Source organism: Bos taurus, unplaced genomic scaffold, assembly GCF_002263795.3.
Source record: "Bos taurus isolate L1 Dominette 01449 registration number 42190680 breed Hereford unplaced genomic scaffold, ARS-UCD2.0 Leftover_ScbfJmS_2057, whole genome shotgun sequence".
NCBI classification, from domain to species: Eukaryota; Metazoa; Chordata; class Mammalia; order Artiodactyla; family Bovidae; genus Bos; species Bos taurus.
Window position 1 is genome coordinate 247,681 of NW_020191148.1, and position 25,053 is coordinate 272,733.

Genomic DNA, 25,053 nt, shown 5'->3' on the forward strand with positions numbered 1-25,053 from the left:
ATGGACATGAGTTTGGGCAAGCTCCGACAGTTGCTGATGGACAGGGAAGCCTGGCGTGCTGCAGTCCATGGGGTCACAAAGAGTCAGACATGACTGAACGACTGAACTGAACTGAGGCTAGGATGAAACACTATGATTACGAGTTTTATAGAATTACCCAGTTCCCCTCCCCACAAAAAAGGAGGTAAAGATTGATATATTAATAATATATCACTTAATTCAAGGCTTTTCTTCCATCAAAACATGGCACAATTAGATGCAATATATACATAGAAAGCAATAACCAAATAAATGAAAGTCAATAAGGTTTTCACTGATTATTATGTAAAGCAATACATTACCAAGGAATAAACTAATAATGCCTTGAAAAAAAAAAAAAAAAAAGAAATCTGGAAGTCATCCCTGCATGGGAGAAACCAGATACAACCCCAAGAATCCAAACAAAACTGCAAAATGTAGACAGAAGGAAATATGTAATAATGGAGTATATCTGCTGCTGCTGCTACTAAGTAGCTTCAGTTGTGTCTGACTCTGTGTGACCCCACAGATTGCAGCCCACCAGGCTCCACCATTCCTGGGATTCTCCAGGCAAGAACACTGGACTGGGTTGCCGTTTCCTTCTCTAATGCATGAAAAGTGAAAGTGAAGTCGTTCAGTTGTGTCCGACTCTTAGCAACCCCATGGACTGCTGGCCTACAAGGCTCCTCTGTCCATGGGATTTTCCAGACAAGAGTACTGGGGTGGGTTGCCATTGCCTTCTCCAGGAGTATATCTAGATATTAATTTTGAAATATTAATTTTATCTTTATTTGGGATACAGTATCAGGCAGAAACGAAAAGGACAATCTTGGGGTCAGAATGACTGAATTACCAGTGTGCTCAGTTGCTCAGTTGGGTCTGGCTCTTTGTGACCCCATGGAGTGTAGCCCGCCAGTATCCTCTGGGGAGCCCATGAGATTTTCCAGGCAGGCATAATGAAGTGGGTTGCCATTTCCTCCTCTAGGGGATCTTTCCAACCCAGGGATTGAACCCAGATCTCCATAGGCACCTGCATTCCAGGTGGGTTCTTGACTTTAGGGCAAATTGCTAAATCTCTCTGAGTATCACTTTCCAGTTTTATAAAAGGAGAGAATAATCCTTCTTTTACTCAGATTTGCTATGAGAGGAGGCCTGTGGAATAATTGAGAGGTGGGACACATACCAAGCCTCATGAAATGTCATCCATTGTTGGTATTTGGGCGGGCAGAATATCCATAAAGTTTTTGGTGAGAATTGTACAATTTATTCAGTATTATGAGAAAATTTTCCCTGGGCACTAATAATAAAGCAGTTTCATAGTTTTAAAATGTTTTGATTAAACAGGTTTTTTTTGTTGTTGTTGTTTTGTTTTTTACCAGAACATCACATAAGTTTATTTCAGATGTAACAGCAATGTTAAAATCAACAAGTTTAAATCTTAACCACACCAAGTAAACTTAGCTATTTAAGTATTTTTAAAGTTATGGGGAGGGAGGAGGGAGGAGGGTTCAGGATGGGGAACACATGTATACCTGTGGCAGATTCATTTTGATATTTGGCAAAACTAATACAATTATGTAAAGTTTAAAAATAAAATAAAATTAAAAAAAAAAAAAAGTTATTCCCTCCAAAAAACTGAGGGAGCTTTTCTTTTCCACCCCACATTCCACGGTTTCCCAATAGTTAGTTCTATTTTTGGAGGACTCTGAATTGACAAGTAAACTGCTTTGGGGATATTTCAGAACTTCTTTCCCCAAATGAAAACTAATCTGGACAAATTATATATTGCATAGATTTCTCAGCAGATTCTTTTCTTTAGAACCTAAATGTAATTACCATATAATTTTACCTATTTGCCCCACAGAAAAAAACTATCTTCCCCCCAAAATACGATGGGTACATCTTGTGATCTTCTAGTTAATAGAATTATTTTACCTCAATGATAATTATCGTATTTCAAAATAACCAACTCAACATGGGACATTATTTCAGTCTTTACTGACTTCTAGGCACATGAAAGTGTACCTAGCTTCTACCTCCTCTACATCCTCCTCCATAAATGGATGGAATTATTTCATGTAAGTCTGATGTAGGACAATTCACGTTTTACAAACACAATTTAGGTTAAAGTCAGTGACTAGTGTGGAGAAAGAAACACTAAAATGATAGGGAGCCTACACACTCAATTCAAAATTTTAATACTTTTTCCTCCATAAATAATATGTACTTAATTGTCATGAGGCAGCTATTCGGTTTTCATTAACCACATTTAGGGATACATTCATAGGACTGATTAGATAGTCCAGGTGAAATGGTTATAGAAATAGAGGCAGTGTCATCTCACAAAACTCATTTATATATCAAAATCTATTTTGACATCTGAAGTTTACAAAAAGACTGAATTCTTCAAACTAATCTTGCCTTCTGTAACTCAAGCATTCTTCTCTTGGCAAGAGCAAGCTGAAGCTTATCCATGAAGGTAAAGGTGCTCAATGCTAAACTTTTCTTCTAAGCTTAGATTTGGACTGCTTAAGAAACTGATACCCAAGAAATCAGCAAGGTCTTTCTACATTTTTACTATCTTAAGATTAGAACTCTATGAACTCACTCATCAACTATCTTCCTTTCCTATATTATTCTTGGCGCTCAACTAAGACGGTTGAAGTCTATTGTACCTTGCATTTTCACATTCTCAAATAAGAACTTAAGATTATAAGATGTGCATAAACATTGTGTAAAATAATTTTGTCATTCAATGTATTTGAAGAGATGAAACTTTTATGCCAGAATTCACACAAGAGGATAAATGTTATCAAAACAGGTTTTTAAGCAAAACTATTAACATTTTTCATAAGCATTATTTTTTCTGTTTCTTTACTGCTTTTGTATATACTTCATTAACAATTTATTTAGATGACAGCGTGGTTTGTCAATAATAATGTAGACATTTTTCTGGAATTCTCTTGCTTTTCCTATGATCCAACAGATTTTGACAATTTTATCTCCAGTTCCTCTGTATTTTCTAAATCCAGCTTGAGCATCTGGAAGTTCTCAGTTCACATACTGTCAAAGCCTAGCTTGGAGAATTTTGAGCATTATTTTGCTACCATGTGAGATAAGTACAATTGTGTGGTAGTTTGAGCATTCTTTGGCATTGTCTTTCTTTGGGATTTGAATGATAATTGACCTTTTCCAGTCGTGTGGTTACTGCTGCATTTTCCAAATTTGCTGGCATATTGAGTGCAACACTCGAACAGCATCATCTTTTAGGAATTGAAGTAGCTCAGCTGGAATTCCATCACCTCCACTAGCTTTGTTCGTAGTGATACTTCCTAAAGCCCACTTGTCTTCACATCCCAGGATGTCTGGCTCTAGGTGAGTCATCACACCATTGTGGTTATCTGGGTTACCTGCCTCCTGAGAATCTGTATGTAGGTCAAGATGCAACAATTAGAACAACAGACTGGACCCAAATTGGGAAAGAAGTACGCCAAGGCTGTATATTGTCACCATGCTTATTTAACTTATATGCAGAGTATATCATGCAAAATGCTGGGCTGGATGAAGCACAAACTGAAATCAAGATTGCCAGGAGAAATGTCTATAACTTCAGATATGCAGATGATACCACCTTTATGGCAGAAAGTGAAAAGGAACTAAAGAGCCTCTTGATGGGAGAGGGAGAGGGTGGGGAGATTTGGGAGAATAGCATTGAAACATGTATAATATCATGTATGAAACAAGTCGCCAGTCCAGGTTTGATGCACGGTACTGGATGCTTGGGGCTGGTGCACTGGGATGACCCAGAGGGAGGGTAGGGGAGGGAGGAGGGTTCAGGATGGGGAACGCGGGTATACCTGTGGCGGATTCATTTCGATATTTGGCAAAACTAATACAATATTGTAAAGTTTAAAAATAAAATAAAATTAAAAAAAAAAAGAAAGTGAAAGAGGAGAGTGAAAAAGCTGGCTAAAAACTCAAATTCAAAATATGAAGATCATGGAATATGGTCCCATTATTTCATGGCAAGTAGATGGGGAAATAGTGGAAACAATGATCAAATTCATTTTGGAGGGATCCAAAATCACTGCAGATGGTGACTGAAGCCCTGAAATTAAAAGAAGCTTGCTCCTTGGAAGAAAAGCTATGACCAGCCTCGACAGCATATTAAAAAGCAAAGACATTACTTCTTGACAAAGGTCCGTCTAGTCAAAGCTATGGTAGTCATGTAACGATGTGGGAGTTGGACTACAAAGAAAGCTGAGCACTAAAGAATTGATGCTTTTGAACTGTGGTGTTGGAGAAGACTGTTGGGAGTCCCTTGAACAGCAAGGAAATGAAACCAGTCCATCATAAAGGAAATCAGTCCTGAATATTCATTGGAAGGACTGATACTGAAGCTCCAATACTTTGGCCACCTGATGCGAAAAACTGACTCATTGGAAAAGACCCTGATGCTGGGAAAGATTGAAGGTAGGAGGAGAAGGGGATGACAGAGGATGAGATGGTTGGATGGCATCACTGACTCGATGGATATGAGTTTGAGCAAGCTCCAGGAGTTGGTGATGGACAGGGAGACATGGTATGCTGCAGTCCATGGGATTGCAAAGAGTTGGACACGACTGAGTGACTGAACTTACTGTGGCTTGTCAGAAATAGCTTCACAGGACAGCATCCTTTCTGAGGATGGGAGATGGGGAGATGACTGCTTTAGTCATTCTGACATCCTAAGCAAGCTGTTTGCCTGTACCAAGAGGCTGAACTGGAGTGGACACAGTTGAATTTCCTAAGATTCAGTAGTGCACAAAATCTAGCTTTTGTACTTCCTCTGATATCAATAGACCAGTTCATGGTACACGAAACAGAAAAAGTCAAATTGATCTTCTCTTTGGACTGAATTGTATAATTAGGTTAGTTTAGTTAATTCACAGATTCCACTTTTCCTTTAGTTTTCCTTAAATTCTCAGCAGTTTCATAACAGTAAGTTTTCTCAAAGAAGCGCAGAAGTTGAAACAAAGAGAATAAGGAATAAGAAGATAAACATCTCAAAAAATCTTGACTTGCTGCCGTAACCTTAATATGATCAATTTTTGGAAGACGTAGAATTGGGAAGAAAATACAGAGAGGACAAAAACTGTACTAAATGAGATTTATTGGTCATATTATTTCTAAAATAACTTCTTCAAACAAAATAGACCTTAGATTCAATTTTCTCTGTGGCTAGAGAAAAGCCACAGTCACTTTGTACATCATCACCACATCTAAGAAAAGCATCACCTGCTCTGGTATATCCTTGGATAGTACTCAACTGATCCAGGGGTTAGAATGAGTGGCCTCTTAGGGTCCAACTTCATGAGATTCTTAAGGTTCTTTAAGCCCTTAAATCTGTAATACACTGTTCCCTCCTCCCCTGGCTGCTGTGATCAGAGCACATTGAAACGTGATAATAATGGACTTAGAGTTTATATTTATTATCCATAAACTGGTAAGCACATTGTGTACATAATCTCATTTAATTCCCACCACCATCCTTTTATAGTGTTGCAATATCCCAGCTTTACTAACATTAAAAGTGGGTGGGGGATCTTACCATCCCTGTTAATTTAGGGTGAGTCCTAAACCCTCTTGAAAATTAACAGTCTCAGATACCTCAATAGCTGTCTAGTGGAATTTCCCCTCCAAGTGTACGTTGTCATCTCTGCAAATTAAAGATTTGTTCTGACTTGTGAAAATTCACCATGTACTTTCAAGTGAAATACTATCCTTAAATGTGTGCATTTACTCATATGGAATGATAGACTTTTGATAGAATTCTCAAATGGTGTGCTCCAAATAGGTTATAAACATATTAAAAAATGATTTCCCTTACTTCTTGGTGCATCAGGACTTGGGTCTCTTGCTTCTGGGTCAACATGTCTCCTGCTGTGTACACATCATTGTCTCAGTGCCATTGTGAGAAATAGTTACAGAAGCACTGGCCATGGTGATGTGGGCCATCAGATGGGCCTGAAATCCAGTCAGATGGGAGGAATTGTGTGTGTAGTTTGGATTAGGTTCCTTGGAATCCTGGGAATGTGGAAGGAAGATATGAGATTGGCTTCAAGAAAGGGATGTTTATTGCACCCAGGAATATTCTATTTCCTTTGTTAGAGTGTTGACTTTTTGCTCAGATCCTATTTTTGCCTTCTACCAACTTTTGTAAAGAGTTTGAGAGAGCTGGAAATAAATAAAATATTCATAAATGTATATACACAGATACTTAAAATGTAAACCTATACATTTTGTGTGTGTGTGTATATATGTGTGTGTTTATATAATGTTTAATCTACTATAAGACTGGCTATAGTATGCCCTTCAAGTAGAAAGAAAACTCTTAAAGAAGGTCTATTTGAATTGTTTCAGAATTTAGGGGCATGAAATCTGAAGGACACAACCTAACGGGGGATCTTTTGAGAGCAATTGTTACTGATCTTTAATGTGTATGCAAGGAGAAAGCATTGGCACAGCTCTCTTCATTTTGATCTTATGTCACTTCCCAGGTTATCGGCAGGCTGGGGTAGTCATTAAAGGCCCTTAACTGGGTAGAAACAGATGATTGAAACTGGTGAATATTGTCCAGTCAAATAATGTGAATTTGCTAAAACAAACAAACAAACAAAAACCGAACTGTAATTTGGATTTTTTCATGATTGATGTTTCAGCAGGTGTTTTTTTTTTTTTTTTCCTAACAACCAATGATGACACCCCTAGTGACTTTACTTAAGACCAGACATGAAAGGAGCTGGAAGGATCCCACCCTGTGAACATGAAGGTTGTAGTAGTGTGGGATGCACAGTTAAGCCAGTGTTTGTTGAGAAATTCTTCATCTGTAGGTCTAATAGGTGACTCATTGGAAAAGACCCTGATGCTGGGAAAGATTGCAGGCGGGAGGAGAAGGGGACAAAAGAGGATGAGATGGTTGGATGGCATCACCAACTCGATGGACATGAGTTTGGGTAAACTCCTGGAGTTGGTGATAGACTGGCAGGCCTGGCGTGCTGCAATCCATGGGGTCGCAAACAGTCGGACACAACTGAGCAACTGAACTGAGGTCTAATAGGAGAGAGATCAGACAGGCCTATTTCCCCTCATTTATGATTATAATTTATTCCTTCAGGATTCCATCCTCTTCATTCTGAGTTTTATATTGATACCATGGCACAGATGAGAGAAACAGGGAAAGCATGTGGATCTCCATCCAGATAATGCAGTTTGCTTTGCAAGGGCTCCTGGCCATAGAGTCACAGTTCTGGAAGATTCCTCCTCCTCCTAGGCTCCTCCTCCTGAAGCTGTGGCTCTTGAATTACCTGAGTACAAACCACTCCTGTCTTTCTCCATGACCTTCATTCCTTCCTGGAAAAACTTAGGACAGTCACTTGCTCTCCCAGCTTCATGATTCTTATCTACTTACTTTTCTTATTCACAAGATAGTTGTAAAGATCCTCTGAGAAAACTGATCTGGAAGAGCTATGAAATGATAACCCAAGTCTCTGTGATACAGGCATTACCCACCCTAACCCATCCCTTAGAGATGTACCAGGGCCAGTTGCCCTGGGTGGCAAGGATGGGGAGGCCCTGGGTTGGAGAGCATGGGATGCAGGTGTTTGGGCTGAGAGGACCCAGAAAAGCCAGTGTTAACTCAGACATCTCAACCTTCTCCTGCCTCCTTTTTGGTCAAAATTTGCATCAGGTATGATTACTACCTGCAAATTATTCATGCCACTCTCTGTTAAACCAGCCTGTGAAATTCAGTTATCAATCTCTTCTTAGATTTCTTTAAAAAGTGTTCATATATTCTTCCCTGTGTTTGCTCTGCCCTCTCTGCCTTGTGCAGATTGTCATGGATTTGTCTCCACCTGAGATCATAAATTTCAGAGGCCTTGACCAAGACCATGTGAATCTGCACATCCCCAGTATCAACCCCACTTCCATAGCAGGCAGACACTAAGTGTTGATTGCATTCCTATCGCCTGAAGTTGTCCATTGTGATATCACACTTTTACTTATAAAGATGGATACTTAAAGCAGCAGCATGTAATGTTTGGTTTCTATTCTTTCTGCCATCTTTTTAGACCAAAGTCATTTCCCAAGGTAAAATCACATTATGGGCTGTGATGATTAAATGAGTATTCATAGAATTCTTGGCACAGTGCCTTATATGCAGTAAACATCTGATAAATGGTATCTGTTGGTGTTTAATCATTAAACTTTGAAATGGGCATTTTACATACTTAGCATAATGATGCAAAGTTGGATGTACATTGGGGGCAAGCTTAAATGTGTCATAATAGCTCATGACATGGGCTCTCCAGGTTTGCAACTTAGGCTTTGTAGTCTTGATCAAGTTGTTTTTCTTCTCTATGTACCTCAGTGTCTCCATCTGTAAAATGAGATAATACTGTTACTACATAGGATTATTGTGAGGATTAAAGAGTTAATACATGTGAAGTGTTGAATGTGTGGCCCTGTACACAGTCAGCACTCAGTAAATATTAACTATGGATTGAAAACCAAAAAAGAGAATTCCTATTTCCAAAGATCAGCATTTGAATTTTCCCCTACTTTTCTGGACACTGAATTTATAATCAACCACTTCTGTAACCTGACATGTATAGCTGAGGCTTCTGGATTCCTCATCTGTGATACCTGCTCACTCATCTCTAGTAACACCTGTTGACTCCTGATAGTTCGGTATTCAAGTCTTTTTCCCTGGGAGTTTTAATATTCTCTCATCTGTTAAAAGTAGTAATGCCTGCCTCATAGGGCTACTGAGTGTATCAAAGGAGCTAATACCCGAAAAATTCTCCTCATAGTGTTTGACACATGCAATAAATACCACGAGAACCACGCATTATTTTATTTCTTTGGATGGAAAAACATTCCCTATTATTCCAACACATCTTTTGGGAAGAGTTTAATCCTAACAAAACATAAAAGTTCATCTTTGGAAAAAATCCTTAACAAAGACACCTCTGTATCTATTTTCACTGTTTCAGGCTTTTTTACTTGTGATTGGTGTAATAGGCGTGATGGTGGCTGTGATTCCTTGGATTGCAATACCCGTGATTCCCCTTGGCATCGCTTTCTTTTTTCTCCAGCGATATTTCTCAGAGACGTCACGAGATATTAAACACCTGGAATGTGCAAGTGAGTACGGGACTCTCAGGTTGGTTTGGCAAAGTAGGCTGGCTTTCCTTTATGCCATTTCATTAGCCAGACCCCTGGAATCATGAAGACTGTCTTCTGAAATTTCTCACTAAGTTAATGTTAGCTAATTGAATATTATGGGCCCTATTCAGTGTGGCCCTTAAGGTGGCAGATTAACTGTGGCTTTGTGTTTTAGCACAAAGAGGTGAGTTTGCCCTGCCATATCCTGATTCCAGGGAACTGTTTACCTCCTGCTTCTTAGACATCCCAGATCCACTGTCTTTCTGGGTGGAATCCTTGGGAAGAGTAGATTTTGCAGGCACTTGGGGGTCATCACTGCCTTTCAAAGAAAGCTGCATCCTAATCATCAGAGACAGTCTGGCATCTCTCCATTTCACAGACAGGAAGCTGAGGCACCAGATATCGACTTGTTCAAGGGCAGCTTCCCAGTTGGCACTAGTGGTAAAGAACCTACCTGCCAATGCAGGAGACATGAGACACAGGTTCAATCCTGGGTCAGAAAGATCTCCTGGAGAAGGAAATGGCAACCCACTACAATATTTTTGCCTGGAGAATCCCACGGACAGAGGAGCCTGATGGGCTACAGTCAATGAGGTCACACAGAGTCAGACACAACTGAGTGATTTAGCAGCAGCAGCAGGTGAATTTGAGGATAGGGACCATTTATGTTTTGTTCATGGCATACTTCCTAATAGAGCAGCCACTCTATAAATACTTTTATTAAAAATAAAATATTTCATTATACTGGAACGAATATACAAGGGAAACAGGGGAATTTTCTTACCCCAGAGTTACTAGAAATGACAAGGAAAGGAAAAGATTAGGAAAATAAAAGGAGGCATCAGGAAATATACTCATATACCAGAAATGATACCTTTGAAAAATACATTTTTTCACATACCTAAAAGGTGGCAAGTAAGTTGCAGTTGTTAAATGTTTTAAAAAGCTAAGTGCTGTTATTTTCAGGTTTACTGTTTATCATCAGCAGTATTTGGGGTGAACACACTGTTTTTGTTCTATCATCCCCAAGGTTGTTCATTAAATGATGCTGAAAATAATCCCCTTAGAAAGATTATTCAGTAGGTATGCAGTCTAGTATTCCATCTAACTTTGTAGCTTAGAATGATGGGGAACACATTTTATGACCAATCCTTCTGTTCTACAGATATTCACAGAGGATAGATTATATCAGAGCTTATCTCATGAATGCACAAACATATTTCATCAATATGTTTCATCAATATTAAAAACCATAAGAAATCATAAGGAAAGTAGAATTGTTAAATGTATTTTTTAAAAGGTATAAGGACAATAGCCAAAGAGGAAGGAAGATGTTTGTATTGATATCACAAACCGTAACCATGGATAGTTACTACTGAACTTCCCATAAACCAAGCCAAGAAGAGAAGTATATTGAGTTCCATGGTTCTTAGTATCTAGTAGATACTAAGTGGGGGGAAAAAAAAAAAAAAAAAGATTTTTATTGTGGCATTTGCATGTTTTGTTTTTAATAATAAATTTTTAAGAGGCATTTATCCTAAGTATTTGCATAATACAGAGTAGTTGTTGGTTTCATAAAAACTATAGAAAAATTTTTTGTCATCAGGAGAATCAGCTAAACTCCTATGAGTTTTGATCTTAGGAGGTATTTGAATGGGATGCACAACGGTAGAGTCCAGGTATGTATGATGTCCTGCTGATGTGAGCTGGTAGGAAGGTAGGAGGCAGGGAGGCCGAAAAGGAAGTGAAGAGCTCCATCCAGGCTTCTGTAGGCAAGGCCTCACACGTTTTATGATTTGAGGCTGCTCATGAAATGGAGTTGGGCTTCCCAGGTGGCATTAGTGATAAAGAATCCTTCTGAAATGCAGGGGATGCAAGAGACACGGGTTCAGTCCCTAGGTCAGGAGGATCCCCTAGAGTGGGAAGTGGCAGCCGACTCTGGTAATCTTGCCTGGAAAATTCTATGGACAGAGGAACTTGATGGGCTACAGTCCATGGGGTCACAAAGAGTCAGACAACTGAGCACCATGAAATGGACCCATTCAACCGTCTTGTTGCAAAGCAGGTCTCTGGTACATTCAAAGAGGAGTTGTTCCAGAAGGAAACTGTGACTAATATTTATGCCTGGAGCCACTTCCCATCCATGAGAAAGAAAGATGGGAACTTCCAAAGGCTTTTTAAAGAGAAAGTACTGGATTTTCAAAATGTTTTTAGAAACCATCCCCAAGAAAGAAAAATGCAAAAAAGCAAATGGTTGTCTTAGGAGCCCTTACAAATAGCTGAGAAAAGAAGAGAAGCTAAAGGCAAAGGAGCAAAGGAAAGATATACACATCTGAATGCAGAGTTCTAAGAATAGCAAGGAGAGATAGCAAGGAGAGAACCTTCTTCATGATCAATGCTAAGGAATAGAGGAAAACAATAGAATGGGAAAGACTAGAAAGCTCTTGAAGACAATTAGAGATACCAAGGGAACATATCATGCAAAGAGGAGCACAGTAAAGGACAGAAATGGTATAGACCTAACAAAAGCAGACGACATTAAGAGATGGCACTAATACACAGAAGACTGTACAAAAAAGATCTTCATGACCCAGATAACCACGATGGTGTGATCACTCACCTAGAGCCAGATATCCTGGAATGTGAAGTCAAGTGGGCCTTAGGAAGCATCACTAGAAAGAAAACTAGTGGAGGTGATGGTATTCCAGTTGAGCTATTTCAAATTCTAAAAGATGATGCTGTGAAAGTGCTGAACTCAATATACAACAAATTTGGAAAACTCAGCAGTGGCCACAGGAATGGAAAAGGTCAGTTTTCAATCCAACCCCAAGGAAAGGCAATGCCAAAGAATGTTCAAACTACTGCACAGTTGCATTCATCTCACATGCTAGCAAACTCATGCTCAAAATTCTCCAAGCCAGGCTTCAGCAATATATGAACTGTGAGCTTCCAAATGTTCAAGCTGGTTTTAGAAAAGGCAGAGGAGCCAGAGATCAAATTGCCAACATCCAGTGGATCATCAAAAAGCAAGAAAGTTTAAAAAAAAATCTGCTGTATTGACTATGCCAAAACCTCTGACTGTGTAGATCACAACAAACTGTGGAAAATTCTGAAAGAGATGGGAATACCAGACCACCTGACCTGCCTCCTGAGAAATCTGTATGCAGGTCAAGAAGCAACAGTTAGAACTGGACATGGAGCAACAGACTGGTTCCAAATTGGGAAAAGTGAACATTAAGGCTGTATATTGTCACCTTGATTATTTAACTTATATGCAGAGTATATCATACAAAATGCAGGGCTGGATGAAGCACAAGCTGGAATCAAGATTGCTGAGAGAAATATCAATAACCTCAGATATGCAGATAACACCACCCTTATGGCAGAAAGTGAAGAAGAACTAAAGAGCCTCTTGATGAAAGTGAAAGAAGAGAGTGAAAAAGTTGACTGAAAGCTCAACATTCAGAAAACTAAGATCATGGCATCTGGTCCCATCACTTCATGGCAAATAGGTGGGGAAATAATGGAAACAGTGGCTGACTTTATTTTTCTGGGCTCCAAAATCACTGCAGATGGTGACCGAAGCCATGAAATGAAGACACTTACTCCTTGGAAGAAAAGTTATGACCAACCTAGACAGCATATTAAAAAGCAAAGACATCACTTTGCCTGCAAGGTCCATTTAGTCAAGGCTATGGTTTTTCCAGTAGTCATGTATAGATGTGAGAACTGGACTATAAAGAAAGCTGAGCACTGAAGAATTGATGCTTTTGAACTGTGGTGTTCGAAAAGACTCTTGGGAGTCCCTTGGACAGCAAGGAGATGAAAGCAATCAATCCTAAAGGAAATCAACACTGAATATTCATTGGAAAGACTGATGTTGAAGCTGAAACTCCAATACTTTGATCGCCTGATGCAAAGAACTGACTCATTGGAACAGACCCTGATGCTTGAAAAGATTGAAGGCAGGAAGAGAAGGGTATGACAGAGGATGAGATGGTTGGATGGCATCACCGACTTGATGTACATGGGTTTGAGCAAGCTCCAGGAATTGGTGATGGACAGAGCAGCCTGGCATCCTGCAGTCCATGAGCTCACAAGGGATCAGACACGACTGAGTGGCTAAACATAACTACTGGGTTTTCTCAGTGTTTGATCTGGAGAGTCTGAGAACTTTGGCCCCTTCCCTATGGAATATTGTTTTTTTTTTTTTTTTTTGCACCACAGTATGCTGCAAGAACATTAGATAGCAAAATATTCAATCCAGATACCCTCTCCTCCATACCCCATATAAGCAAACGTGGTGGTCAGTTAATTAGAACTCTTTATGTTCTCCCTCTAGGTTGGGGGGGGGGGAGGGGTCTGTGCCATGAATAATACCACTGTTTTCTTGAAACAGTAACTGATGGTATGTCTTAAGGTCACTGCTGAAGGCACTAGTAAAAACAGGGACACTTGACTGCTGTATTCAGAAGGCTTAAACTTGCTTCATCCTTGTGCTCTGATGGACTACAGACATCCTGAGATTTAGTTTCAGATCCTACTGCCAAGCTGTCTCTGGAAGCTTAGGGCGACTTTTTTTTTTTTTCCCAGCTTAATGACAAGTATATAGCTGCTTTTAATGGGTTTAATGGGTACATTTTTGCAAAAGTGAGCATAACAGCAATCATAGAACAGTGCATAAAATCTGGATGGCATCTGGTTGCCTTTCTCTAAGCCAACTCTTTTTGTTTGTTTTTAAAACTTTAAATTTTGTATTGGGGTATAGCCAAATAACAAGCAATGTTGTGATGGTTTCAGGTGAACAGTGAAGAGACCCAGCCATACATATATTTGTATCCATTCTCCCCCAAACTCCCCTCCCATCCAGGCTGTCACATAACATTCCATGTGCTGTACAAAATAGGTCCTTGTTGGTTATTTGTTTTAAATATAACAGTATGTACATGTCTATCCCACACTCCCTAACTATCCCTTCCTCCCATCCTTCCCCCCAGAAACCATAAGTTCGTTGTCTCAGTCTGTGAGTCTCTTTCTGTTTGTAAGTAAGTTCATTTATTTCATTTTTTAGATTACACCTATAAGGGATGTCATATGATATTTCTCCCTCTCTGACATACTTAATTCAGTAAGTAATGACACTCTCTAAGTCTACCCATGTGGCTCAAAATGGCATTATTTCATTCTTTTTAATGGTTAAATAACTTTGCATTTAGCAGTGCCTGAATGATGAAGTCATATCCAAATTCTGTCTGAAAGGCTGCTGTGATCAACTAGCAATGTCTGCCACAGGCATTGCTGGCAGTAGGTTAGCACGTTTGTCATGTGTATTCAGACTATGGATCCTAATGTCTGCTGTTTTAAGTGTTCTCATACCAGATTCCTAGGGACTTTATTCAACCTCAGGTGCTTAGTAAGATGTACAGTAATGACTAAGGCTGTTGGATATTAGCTAAGGAAGATTTGGGGTTTTCTGAACATACAGTCTGGAGAAAAATGTATTTAATCACACATGGGTATTCTTAACCCTCATTATTCTCCCTCTGAGACATTGCAGTTGTGATTAAAAACAAAACCATGGGATTAAAACAGAATTGGGTCTGACACCTGCTCTACCACTTAGGTGGGTTAATTTACTTAATCCTGGGCAGGGAGTGCTCTTAATCCCTCAGTCTCTGGAAGTCTCATGAGGGTTTCTTGAGTCAGTGTTTGTCAAGTGCTTGCAGACTACTACCAAAGACCCCAGAACCTTGAACATGAAGGCATTCAGAACATAGTAACCACTAGCAGATTTCACACAGAGTGAATGATAACCCACACACAGCAGGGCTGTCAGCCAAGGGTCCTTGCATATAGTTCTCTGCCCTCCCCCTGCCAGGGAAGATCTTCAGTCTTTGTGGGGTGTGTTCTGAAGAATCTTCAGAGTTGTGGAAACACAGCTGTCAGTCATATGAAAGGTAGGGTTACACGTGTGTGTGACTGCGGGCTGATGCCATGGCTCTTAAAGGATAGTGAGCTCAGGATTTGTGGGAAAGAGGGTATTTCATTGCCCAAGATAAGACCAGAGCCTTGACATCCCCGCTCCCCCTGTACCAGTTAATCTTCTGTGGACACCCTCCAGTTCACTCATCCTGGCATCCTGCTCAGCCCTAAGTGGGGTTTGAAAGAAACAGGGTAGATTTTCACTGTTCTGCATTCCCTTAGACCACTGTAACTGTTGGATATGAGGTGAGGTAGGTGATGGGGTCTTTGAGTTCCCTGGTGTTTAAACAGGGTGACACAGGCTTCTAAAGTCCACCCCACCCTCCCCACTGGAGAGAATCAGCTGCAGCTTTGATCTCCTGACGGAAGCAGGTGAGGGAGTGCCGGGGTCCAGCCCCGGCTGATCCAGGGTATTCGAAGGGGAGACGGCGTCGGCGACCTATTCAAATGGTAATTAGAGATATAAAGAGTAATAGAATGAGGATAGCTCAGTAGGAAAATTCAGTGGAGAAAAGAGGCTGAGTAGCTTGGTTTACGCGGAAAATCAATATAACCCGTGACACCAGGTTAGCTCTGACCACGGAGGCCGCAGGCGCCCTCTCGAATAGCGGAAGGTGCCCCACCTTAGACACCTTCTCAAGTGGGTCTTAGAAGCCCAGGCAAATAAGTGGTCGCAGAGGATATCCACGCTCCAGATGGAGACTTCAGCCGGAAGTTAAAGGAAAGAATGACACGGGGAGACCAAGCATTGGTGAGCAAGGCCCGTAGCTTTATTTTTAACAGGGGTTTTTATACCCTAAGTTACATATAGAGGATAATAGGGGATGCAAAGTCAGCAGTCTTTGATTCTTATCAAAACCAGGGTTTCTTTCCTGCAAATTTATCGTATACAAATGGTTTAGGTGATTTACATCATCTTCTGGCCAGAAGGCCTACTAACATTTTATGACTCTTGACAAGGACTTATCAACAAAGACTTATTTTCTCTAAGAGTAATTATTTTAAGGTTTGGCGCCATCTTCCGAAGATAAAATTGCATTCCTATAGGGCGGATGTGTAATGGGTTTACAACAAAGAAAAGAATTTATTACCTTAAGGGTCTAAAGTTACTAGCACCAAGGCCACTACTTATTTTTTCTACATACCAACTATTAATTAATACACATTCAAGGATACAATTCAGGAGATGTGAAAACTTGGCAACAATCATTGGCTCATCAATGAAATCCTTTACTAGTTTATTCTGACAGTTTCTAACTCTCTGAGAGGCTCTAAGCTATTTGAATATGTTAAGCTTCCTGTGCCTCTTGAGGCTGGAAGACTGTAAACAATCGTATGCATAGCTGTAGGAGTCCGGGTAAACTTGTCAGGCGAGTTAGAGAGCCATCAGAGGGGTTTGGATTTAAACACTCCTAATTGCCCAGGAACTTTATTAATTGGAGCTGTAAGTTAACTCTTTGACAGAGAGAGCGAGATGGTGGTGGGGGACAGCCCCCAGTAAAGTCAGAGGTGAGAGCACAAAGCAATAAAGTAGGCAGACTCTGTTTTTTTGGGGGGAAGATACTCGAGAATATCCGGGGAGACTCCCGAGGCTCGATCCCGCCTTTGCGTATGCCGAGCCTCCTTCCTCATGACCTTTGTCACGAGCGGAATGTCTCTCACCGGCTCCCGGCAAGGGAGGCCACGCTGAAGAGTTCACTCCAGGACTCTCCCTGGGGGAACAGCCATGTCCGCTTCCTCCTCAGAAGCTTTGTCTGTGATGAACAGTGTTGACATCACAACATTTGCTGTGAAAGTGAGAGTCTAGTTCTAGTGAGTTTTCTGTGCTCTCTGGAGCGAGATAGACTCTGGCATCCTCCTGACAGGGTGATGGGCTCAGAATTCACCTGCATTATCCCTGTGAGCACCCTGCTTCTAGACTGAGTTCTGCGGGTGAGTTGGCACACCTGCTGGGGCTCCTGAAAAGGCCTGTGCGGAGCTCCCAGCCTTTCTTATTTGGAGCATGAGCTCAGTCTGTGTTCAGGTTTCTCTTAAAAGTGCAAAGTTATAGGAAGATAAAATTAAAAGTTAATAGGATGGACAGAGAGACCAATGTGGATGCTGGAATAAGATCACAGACATGTAACTATACAGTCATCAGTTCAGTTCAGTTCAGTCGCTCAGTTGTGTCCAACTCTTTGTGATGCCATGAATTGCAGCACACCAAGCCTCCCTGTCCATCACCAACTCCTGGAGTTCACTCAGACTCATGTCCATCGAGTCAGTGCTGCCATCCAGCCATCTCATCCTGTCGTCCCCTTCTCCTCCTGCCCCCAATCCCTCCCAGCGTCAGAGTCTTTTCCAATGAGTCAACTCTTCACATGAGGTGGCCAAGGTACTGGAGTTTCAGCTTCAGCACCATTCCCTCCAAAGAAATCCCAGGGCTGATCTCCTTCAGAATGGACTGGTTGGATCTCCTTGCAGTGCAAGGGACTCTCAAGAATCTTCTTCAACACCACAGTTCAAAAGCATCAATTCTTCGGCGCTCAGCCTTCTTCACGGTCCAACTCTCACATCCATGCGTGACCACAGGAAAAACCATAGCCTTGACTAGACGGACCTTTCTTGGCAAAGTAATGTCTCTGCTTTTCAATATGCTATCTAGGTTGGTCAAAACTTTCCTTCCAAGGAGGAAGCGTCTTTTAATTTCATGGCTGCAGTCACCATCTGCAGTGATTTTGGAGCCCAGAAAAATGAAGTCTGACACTGTTTCCACTGTTTCCCCATCTATTTCCCATGAAGTGATGGGACCAGATGCCATGATCTTTATTTTCTGAATGTTGAGCTTTCAGCCAACTTTTTCACTCTCCACTTTCACTTTCATCAAGAGGCTTTTGAGTTCCTCTTCACTTTCTGCCATAAGGGTGGTGTCATCTGCATATCTGAGGTTATTGATATTTCTCCCGGCAATCTTGTTTCCAGCTTCTGTTTCTTCCAGTCCAGCGTTTCTCATGATGTACTCTGCATAGAAGTTATATAAGCAGGGTGATAATATACAGCCTTGATGTACTCCTTTTCCTATTTGGAATACAGTCCTAAACACCACCAAATCACTTTATGCTCTGTGCCTAAATTAAGTACAAAGGGGACATATTAGATCTTGTTCTGGTTCAGAGGTTTTTAGTTTATTTTTTTCCATCACAGGTGAGGGACCCTAATAATTAAGGTTCCTGGTCAGATGTCCCAGGTGGAAAGATCCCAAGACTGAGTGGATGGACAGATGGCCCCCAGCCCAGACTGTCCTCCCCCAGCCCAGGGCTTCCCACCCCCTCCAAGCCCTGTGTCTCACAGGAGGAATCCTGTTCTTTCCTGCTTGTAGAATCAGGGATGCTAAGCACAAGATCTGGTTCTGTGTCTTTGCTCATTTGTACCCCAGGCCCCTCCCATACACACACAGCTGCAGTGCCCATATGCTCATCGGTACTGACTGAACTGTCTGTCACCCAGATAGGCATTTGGTTGCCAGGCTAAAGAGTCAGGTCCTGAAAATAATTTGAAGTTTCCACTTTGATTCTTTTTACTCCATCATTTAAAAATGTTTCTGTATCCTCCTGTAAGATAAGTGACCCTAACTTCCTCAAAACATCCAGGTTTTACTTACAGGTTTTCTCTAGGAGACGCATAGGTAACAAAGTGATGTCAGTATTTTCTGATGATAAAGCACAAGTTATCACTCATCCCAGACAGAGGTCACAGGCTCACTATCTGCCCCTGACAACAGCAAGTTACAGCCTTGTTCCTGGTGGGGAATGAGAACCATAAGTGTCCTTCCTTCCCAGCAGCTTGCAGCCCACCTGTTCCCTGATGGACAGGAGCCTGACCCTGGTCCTCTTGGTCAGTGTGCTCTTAGAGAAGATGACAGGAAATGAATGGTCAGTCCTGTGACACCAAGCCCCAAACCTACATGAAGTCACTCAGAAGAGAATGGACACTAAGGCCACTGTCAGATTCTCAAAGGACACCAGGACAGGTATCCAGCAGGGCAGTTATGAAAGCATCCATCAAGTTCCCAGAGCAGAAGTAAAGACCATTCAAAGACTCCTCGTCTGCCGGGTCCTGTGGGCACAAGGGTGGTGCAGTGCGGGGTGCTCCATGACCCGCACAGAGGCTCCTGGCACAGGTGCAGGGAGAGGCCCAGGACGGGGGAGGTGGCAGACTGTCTGCTCCCCTTACTTGTCTCACCCTGTCCTAGGTCTGGCTCTGCTCCAGGGTGGGGATGTACTGACTCTATCCCAGCCCTTAGGTTACTCATCTAAGGAGGAGATGGCCCACAGGTAGTTCACCAAAATTCAGGGTGGTAAGGACTCTCATGGAGAATTAAATTTTGAAATGCTACTGACTCAGAAATTAGTAGTAATTACTCAGTCATGGAAAAGAATGAAATGTTGCCACTTGTAGCAACATGGATGGACATCAGTTCAGTTCAGTGTATGGACATAGAGGGATATTCTTGGTAAAGAAAGTAAGATGAAGACAAATACTATATGGTATCTCTTCTATGTAGAATCTAAAGAATAATATAAATGAATATGTATACAAAACAGAAATAAACTCAAAGACAGAAAGCAAACTTACAGTTACCATAGGGCAAAGAGAGACAAATTAGGAATATGGAATTAACAAATACACGCTGCTGCTGCTGATAAGTCACTTCAGTCAGGTCCAACTCTGTGCGACCCCATAGACAGCAGCCTACCAGGCTCCCCCATCCCTGGGATCTTCCAGGCAAGAACACTGGAGTGGGTTGCCATTTCCTTCTCCAATGCATGAAAGTGAAAAGCGGAAGTGAAGACACTCAGTCGTGTCTTGACTCCTAGCGACCACATGGACTGCAGCCCACCAGGCTCCTCTGTCCATGGGATTCTCCAGGCAAGAGTACTGGAGTGGGGTGCCATTGCCTTCTCTGAACAAGTACATACTGCTGCTACTGCTGCTGCTGCTGCAAAGTTGCTTCAGTCGTGTCGACTCTGTGCGACCCCATAGACAGCAGCCCACCAGGCTCCCCCATCCCTGGGATTCTCCAGGCAACAACACTCGAGTGGGTTGCCATTTCCTTCTCCAATGCATGAAGGTGAAAAGTGAAAGTGAAGTCTCTCAGTCGTGTCTGACTCTCCGCGACCCAGTGGACTGCAGCCTACCGGGCTCCTCTGTCCATGGGATTTTCCAGGTAAGAGTACTGGAGTGGGGTGCCATTGCCTTCTCCCAAGTACATACTACCATGCACCAAATAGGTAAGGAACATGAATTTACTATACAGCGCAGGGAGTTTTACTTAATATCTTGTAATAACCTATCTAGGGACAGTTCTAGCCTCACTTGTGCTCGTATTTAGTTGCTCAGTCTTGGCCAACTCTTTCAACCCTATGGACCATAGCCCACCAGGCTCCACTGTCCATTGGATTCTCTAGGCAAGAATACTGGCATGGGTTTCCACTTCCTCCTCCAGGGGATCTTCTCGACCCAAGGATTGAACCCACATCTCCTGTGTTTCCTACATTGCAGGTGAATTCTTAAACTGCTGAGCAATCCTATAATGGGATATAATCAGAAAAAAAATAACCACAGCACTATGTTGTAACCTGAAACATTGTAATTCAACCATACATATATATAGACACATATGTATTTATTTAATTTGGAGGGGTGTATGCTGAGGAGGACCTTGATGAATGAGCTAGTAAAGAATTTGTTTATCTAAATCTAGCTGTGATTTGAATTTGGTTAAAAAAAATAAAAAGGATTCAAAGAGAATATTTCATTTCCAGGTTGTTAAAGTGAAGGTTAGTGTGAGCAGGAATTCAAGGGTCATCTTGAAGAGTCATCATCCTTCCTCCACCAGGCAGCCCTCCAGGAAGCCCCGGGTGTGCCCTTTGGTGGGACTTGTGACCACAGAGCATGAGAGGTTGTTGGCTTCTTCTCATCCAGCCTCCCTGACTTTCTCTGTTGTGTGTCTGTCTCTGTTTCCCCAGCACGGAGCCCGGTATTTTCCCACTTAGCATCTTCTCTCCGGGGAGTCTGGACCATCCGGACATACAAAGCTGAACAGAGTTTTCAGGAGCTGTTCGATGCACACCAGGACTTGCATTCAGGTCTGTAAGTTTCTGGAGATGATTTCAAAGGATGGGGTGTTCTGCCTTCTGAGGCCTGACCTCCCTCTCAGGTGGCCTGGCTGGCCAGCACTTTCCTGTGCTGCCCCACGTACCCCTTTGCACACCTGCCTCCCCCATTCCTTCCTCTCACCAACCCTCTGTGCGCCCCTCTTTCCTTCCATCCCCTGCTTGCCTCCCCTGACTGGCTTGTGCTGTCCTTCCATCACTGCGCCCTGTGGTTTTCTGTCTCATTAGGGCAGGAGTCAGCAAAAAGTCAGCTTTGTGTGCTGTCCTGTGTCTGTTGTAACTTCCAAGCTTCCTGTTGTAGCACAAAGGACGGCAAAGGTAATAAATACATCAGCAAACTGCTGTGCCTGTGAGCCACTAAAACTTCACTTATGAACCGGGTGCTGGCCATTCGTGGCCTCCAAGCTGTAGTTGTTAGCTCTCCTTTCAGAGAATGTCAAACCTGACTGAGGAAAATAATTTCCTGATTAGCATATTTGCTGTTCTCTTTATGTATATTATTCTTTGTATTAGTGAAGATTTGCTCTAGGTAGAAATTTCAGAATTTACTCTAAGTCTATAAAATCCTGGCCTGTATCTTCAGTCAATCTGTATTGTATTTTAAAGATGAAAAGGCATTTTAAAAGCTGCATGCAGGTCCTGTGAGCTGATGGCTATTTACACACTGGCTCTGAAAAGTAAACATTGCACAGGGCCCTGTAGGAATTGCAGAAGGTGCTGGAAACAGTGTGAGCAGTGTTCTCTGCTATCAGAGAGATGGGAATAGTCAACATGTGAGAGGGTGGTCTTCAGGTTGAGGCCCAGCACTGCAGGAAACGCACTGATGAGACTGTTTTTCCATTTTCTTTCTTATGAGGAAATTTCTGTTTATAACCTGTGGATTGAATTTTTTAGTGCATGCTTCCCACAGAGCCTCTGGACTGATTCCTGTGTGTGTCAAATGTTGTCATGTCAAAATCTAGCTTTCTGGACTCTTTGCGCTCCTTGGGTGTATAACTTTGCTTTCCTACCTGTGTAAAAATCTTCTGTTGTTCAACTGAACAGAATGTTCTTTCTCATTTGAAGCAGCCAACATGGCTGTTCTACTGATTTATTATACTTAATACGGTTCACAAATGCAGAGGCGTGGTTTCTGCTTTTGACGACGTCCCGATGGCTCGCTGTGTATCTGGATGTCATCTGTGCCATCTTCGTCACTGTTGTTGCCTTTGTGTCCCTGATCCTTGCAGATGGTAAGTATAGATGTGAGTAACTACTTATAATATGAATACAGTTTATAGTTTCATTTACATGTATTAAATAAAGCTCTTGCTGTCTTGTCTAGTATATACTGTTTGGCTCTAATGAATTAGTGTTTACAGTATAGGATTCTACCACGTGGTCTATATGAAATCATTTGTGTCTTGATGAGACCTTTTTATCTCTTTCTTTGAATGGGTTGAGGTCTATGCAATGTAGCAAGCTGACTCGCTGAACATTCCAGGTAGTGTTGGGAGGAGAAAACCAAGTTTACTATTATGTTAAGCTTTTGTCCAGTTAGCCTTAGGGATACTTGAATCTCTTAGTTGCAGGTGCCTGGTTCACTGAGGTGAGAAAGATTCTCTGTAGGAAAGAACAGTGTCCTCCCTGCTGTGTGGGTACCAGATGAGCAGGTGTTGGCATCTGTGCCATGAATTCACCATCTCTATTCCATAGTAACAGCACTGAATCAAAATCTTTAATAAGGAACAAGGAGAGTAGCAGTTTAGACTTAAAAGCACTGGCTCTTAGAACCCACTGTCTTGTTTTTCGTGGTTCTAACTACAGCTGCCTTGAATGTGGAAAGTGAACTTTACACAAAGGTTCTTGGAACCCTGATGATGAAAGTCAGAATAATGACATGATTCCTCACCTTGGTAATGCTGTCAAGTGTGTCAGTCCTGCTGGGATTAATAAACTCATTTTGTAGTCTTTTTGAATTCAAATTGTTTTTTTCATTGTATCATGGTCTCAATCAAGACATAGTAAATGTGTCATATTATAATTATATACAAATGATTTAAATATTATAAAGAAGTCTTCTTCATAAAGTGACAGAAGGAGCTACGTGAGGGGTTAAGAACAGGACTGACTTTATTCTCCTTCTTTTTTATTTAGCTTTGACTCTCGGGCAGGTTGGCCTGGTCCTGTCTCTTGCCCTCACACTCATGGGGATGTTCCAGTGGTGCATCAGGCAAAGGACCGAAGTTGAGAACCTGGTGATGTTTATTTTAACCTTCTTAGCCCTTTCAAGTCTCCTTGCCATTAAATGGCATAAAAGCAATTCTTATGTAAAGTATTAAAGCTGTATTTTTTTACATCATAGCTAACAGAGTTTTTTATATCCTCCTCCATCTGGTTAAAGTCAATGTAAAATAAAATCTATACATATTATTCTTAATCTTATGTATGTCACATTGGCAGGTTTTATATTCATTTAAGCCGTCTTCAAGTAAAATGTCTCTTCATTATTATACTCTTTAAGTATAATGAAATTAGGGGGAAGTTTCTGAAATTCTGGAGAGAATATATGCTAATTTCTTGGGAACTTGTTTATTTTGCTTCTTAATAGATAATTCCCATTCTTGGTAAAATGATTCAGTATTTTGAGGGTTTTTTGTTTGTTTAACTTCATTTTAGCATTTATTCCTGTATTTGTTGAACCTCTGAATTTGCTAGTGTCCCTTCTTTCTGGTAGGATAAGCTGCTTCTTAGAATGGCCCTTCTGTAGCCATGTGTTACTGATTGGTGTCCATAAGTATTCTTTTCTTTAGCAAAATTCTCTTGTTTCTTTTATCTATATGTGAAAAGTAGGTAAATGAAATTTTATCATTCAGTTCTGTAATTCTTTTAGTTTCAATATGATGTTTAAGGATGAAATCCTAAACGAAAGTGTTATGAGATGATGAACAAGTTTGAAAATCATCAAAGCCCTCATCAAACTCCTATTTCTATCCTTTGGGAATGATAAGATATGAGATATTTTAAACCAATTATGTATAAAAGCAGACCATCTCATTTACAATCTCAGAACACCTATAAATTAGACCCTGTGTCCTGACACACGTGATGTGATGTGTCTTTCAGATGATTTCAGTAGAAAGAGTGACGGGATATTTAGACCTTGAGAAAGAAGCTCCCTGGGAGTACAAGGATCGTGCCCCGCCACCCTGGACTAATGAAGGAAGGATTTTGTTTCACACTGTTAACTTCAGGCACACCTTAGATGGGCCTCTGGTATTGAAGAACCTGACCGCAGTCATTGAATCAACAAAAAAGGTTTGTTTAACCCAGTTGTATCTTTAAAATCCAGCTAAAGAATTAGCACTATATTTGTTCTTGGCTTCCTTGTTGCTGTGTCATGGGACTGTTTGTTCCTCATGCATGCATGTTCGTTAAGTTGCTTCAGTTGTGTCCGAGTCTTTGCGACCCCATGGGCTGTAGCCCGTCAGGCTGCTCTGTCCATGGAATTCTCCAGGCAAGAATACTGGAGTGGGTTGCCATTTACTCCTCCAGGGGACCTTCTCAACCCAGTGATCAAACCTGCATCTCTTATGTCTCCCACATTGAACCAGGTTCTTTACCACTAGTGCCACCTGGGAAGTCGTGTAGTGACATGAGAAGTGCATCATTCCTGAAATTGACCACGGAAGGGGGACCCCAGCATTTCTTT

At 41.4% G+C, this 25,053-nt stretch overlaps 1 protein-coding gene across 2 annotated transcripts in view; it reads left to right on the forward strand.

Annotated features, from left to right (window-relative positions):
- The window catches only part of LOC100847574 (ATP-binding cassette sub-family C member 4), a 227,330-nt gene that overhangs the window by 85,858 nt on the left and 116,419 nt on the right, over window positions 1-25,053 (forward strand). For both annotated transcript variants that reach the window (XM_059884455.1, XM_024989092.2), the window contains exons 18-22: window positions 9,054-9,204; window positions 21,216-21,335; window positions 22,484-22,594; window positions 23,499-23,599; window positions 24,468-24,659. In XM_059884455.1, the coding sequence (XP_059740438.1) occupies window positions 9,054-9,204; window positions 21,216-21,335; window positions 22,484-22,594; window positions 23,499-23,599; window positions 24,468-24,659 (675 nt within the window). The remainder of the gene's footprint in view (window positions 1-9,053; window positions 9,205-21,215; window positions 21,336-22,483; window positions 22,595-23,498; window positions 23,600-24,467; window positions 24,660-25,053) is intronic.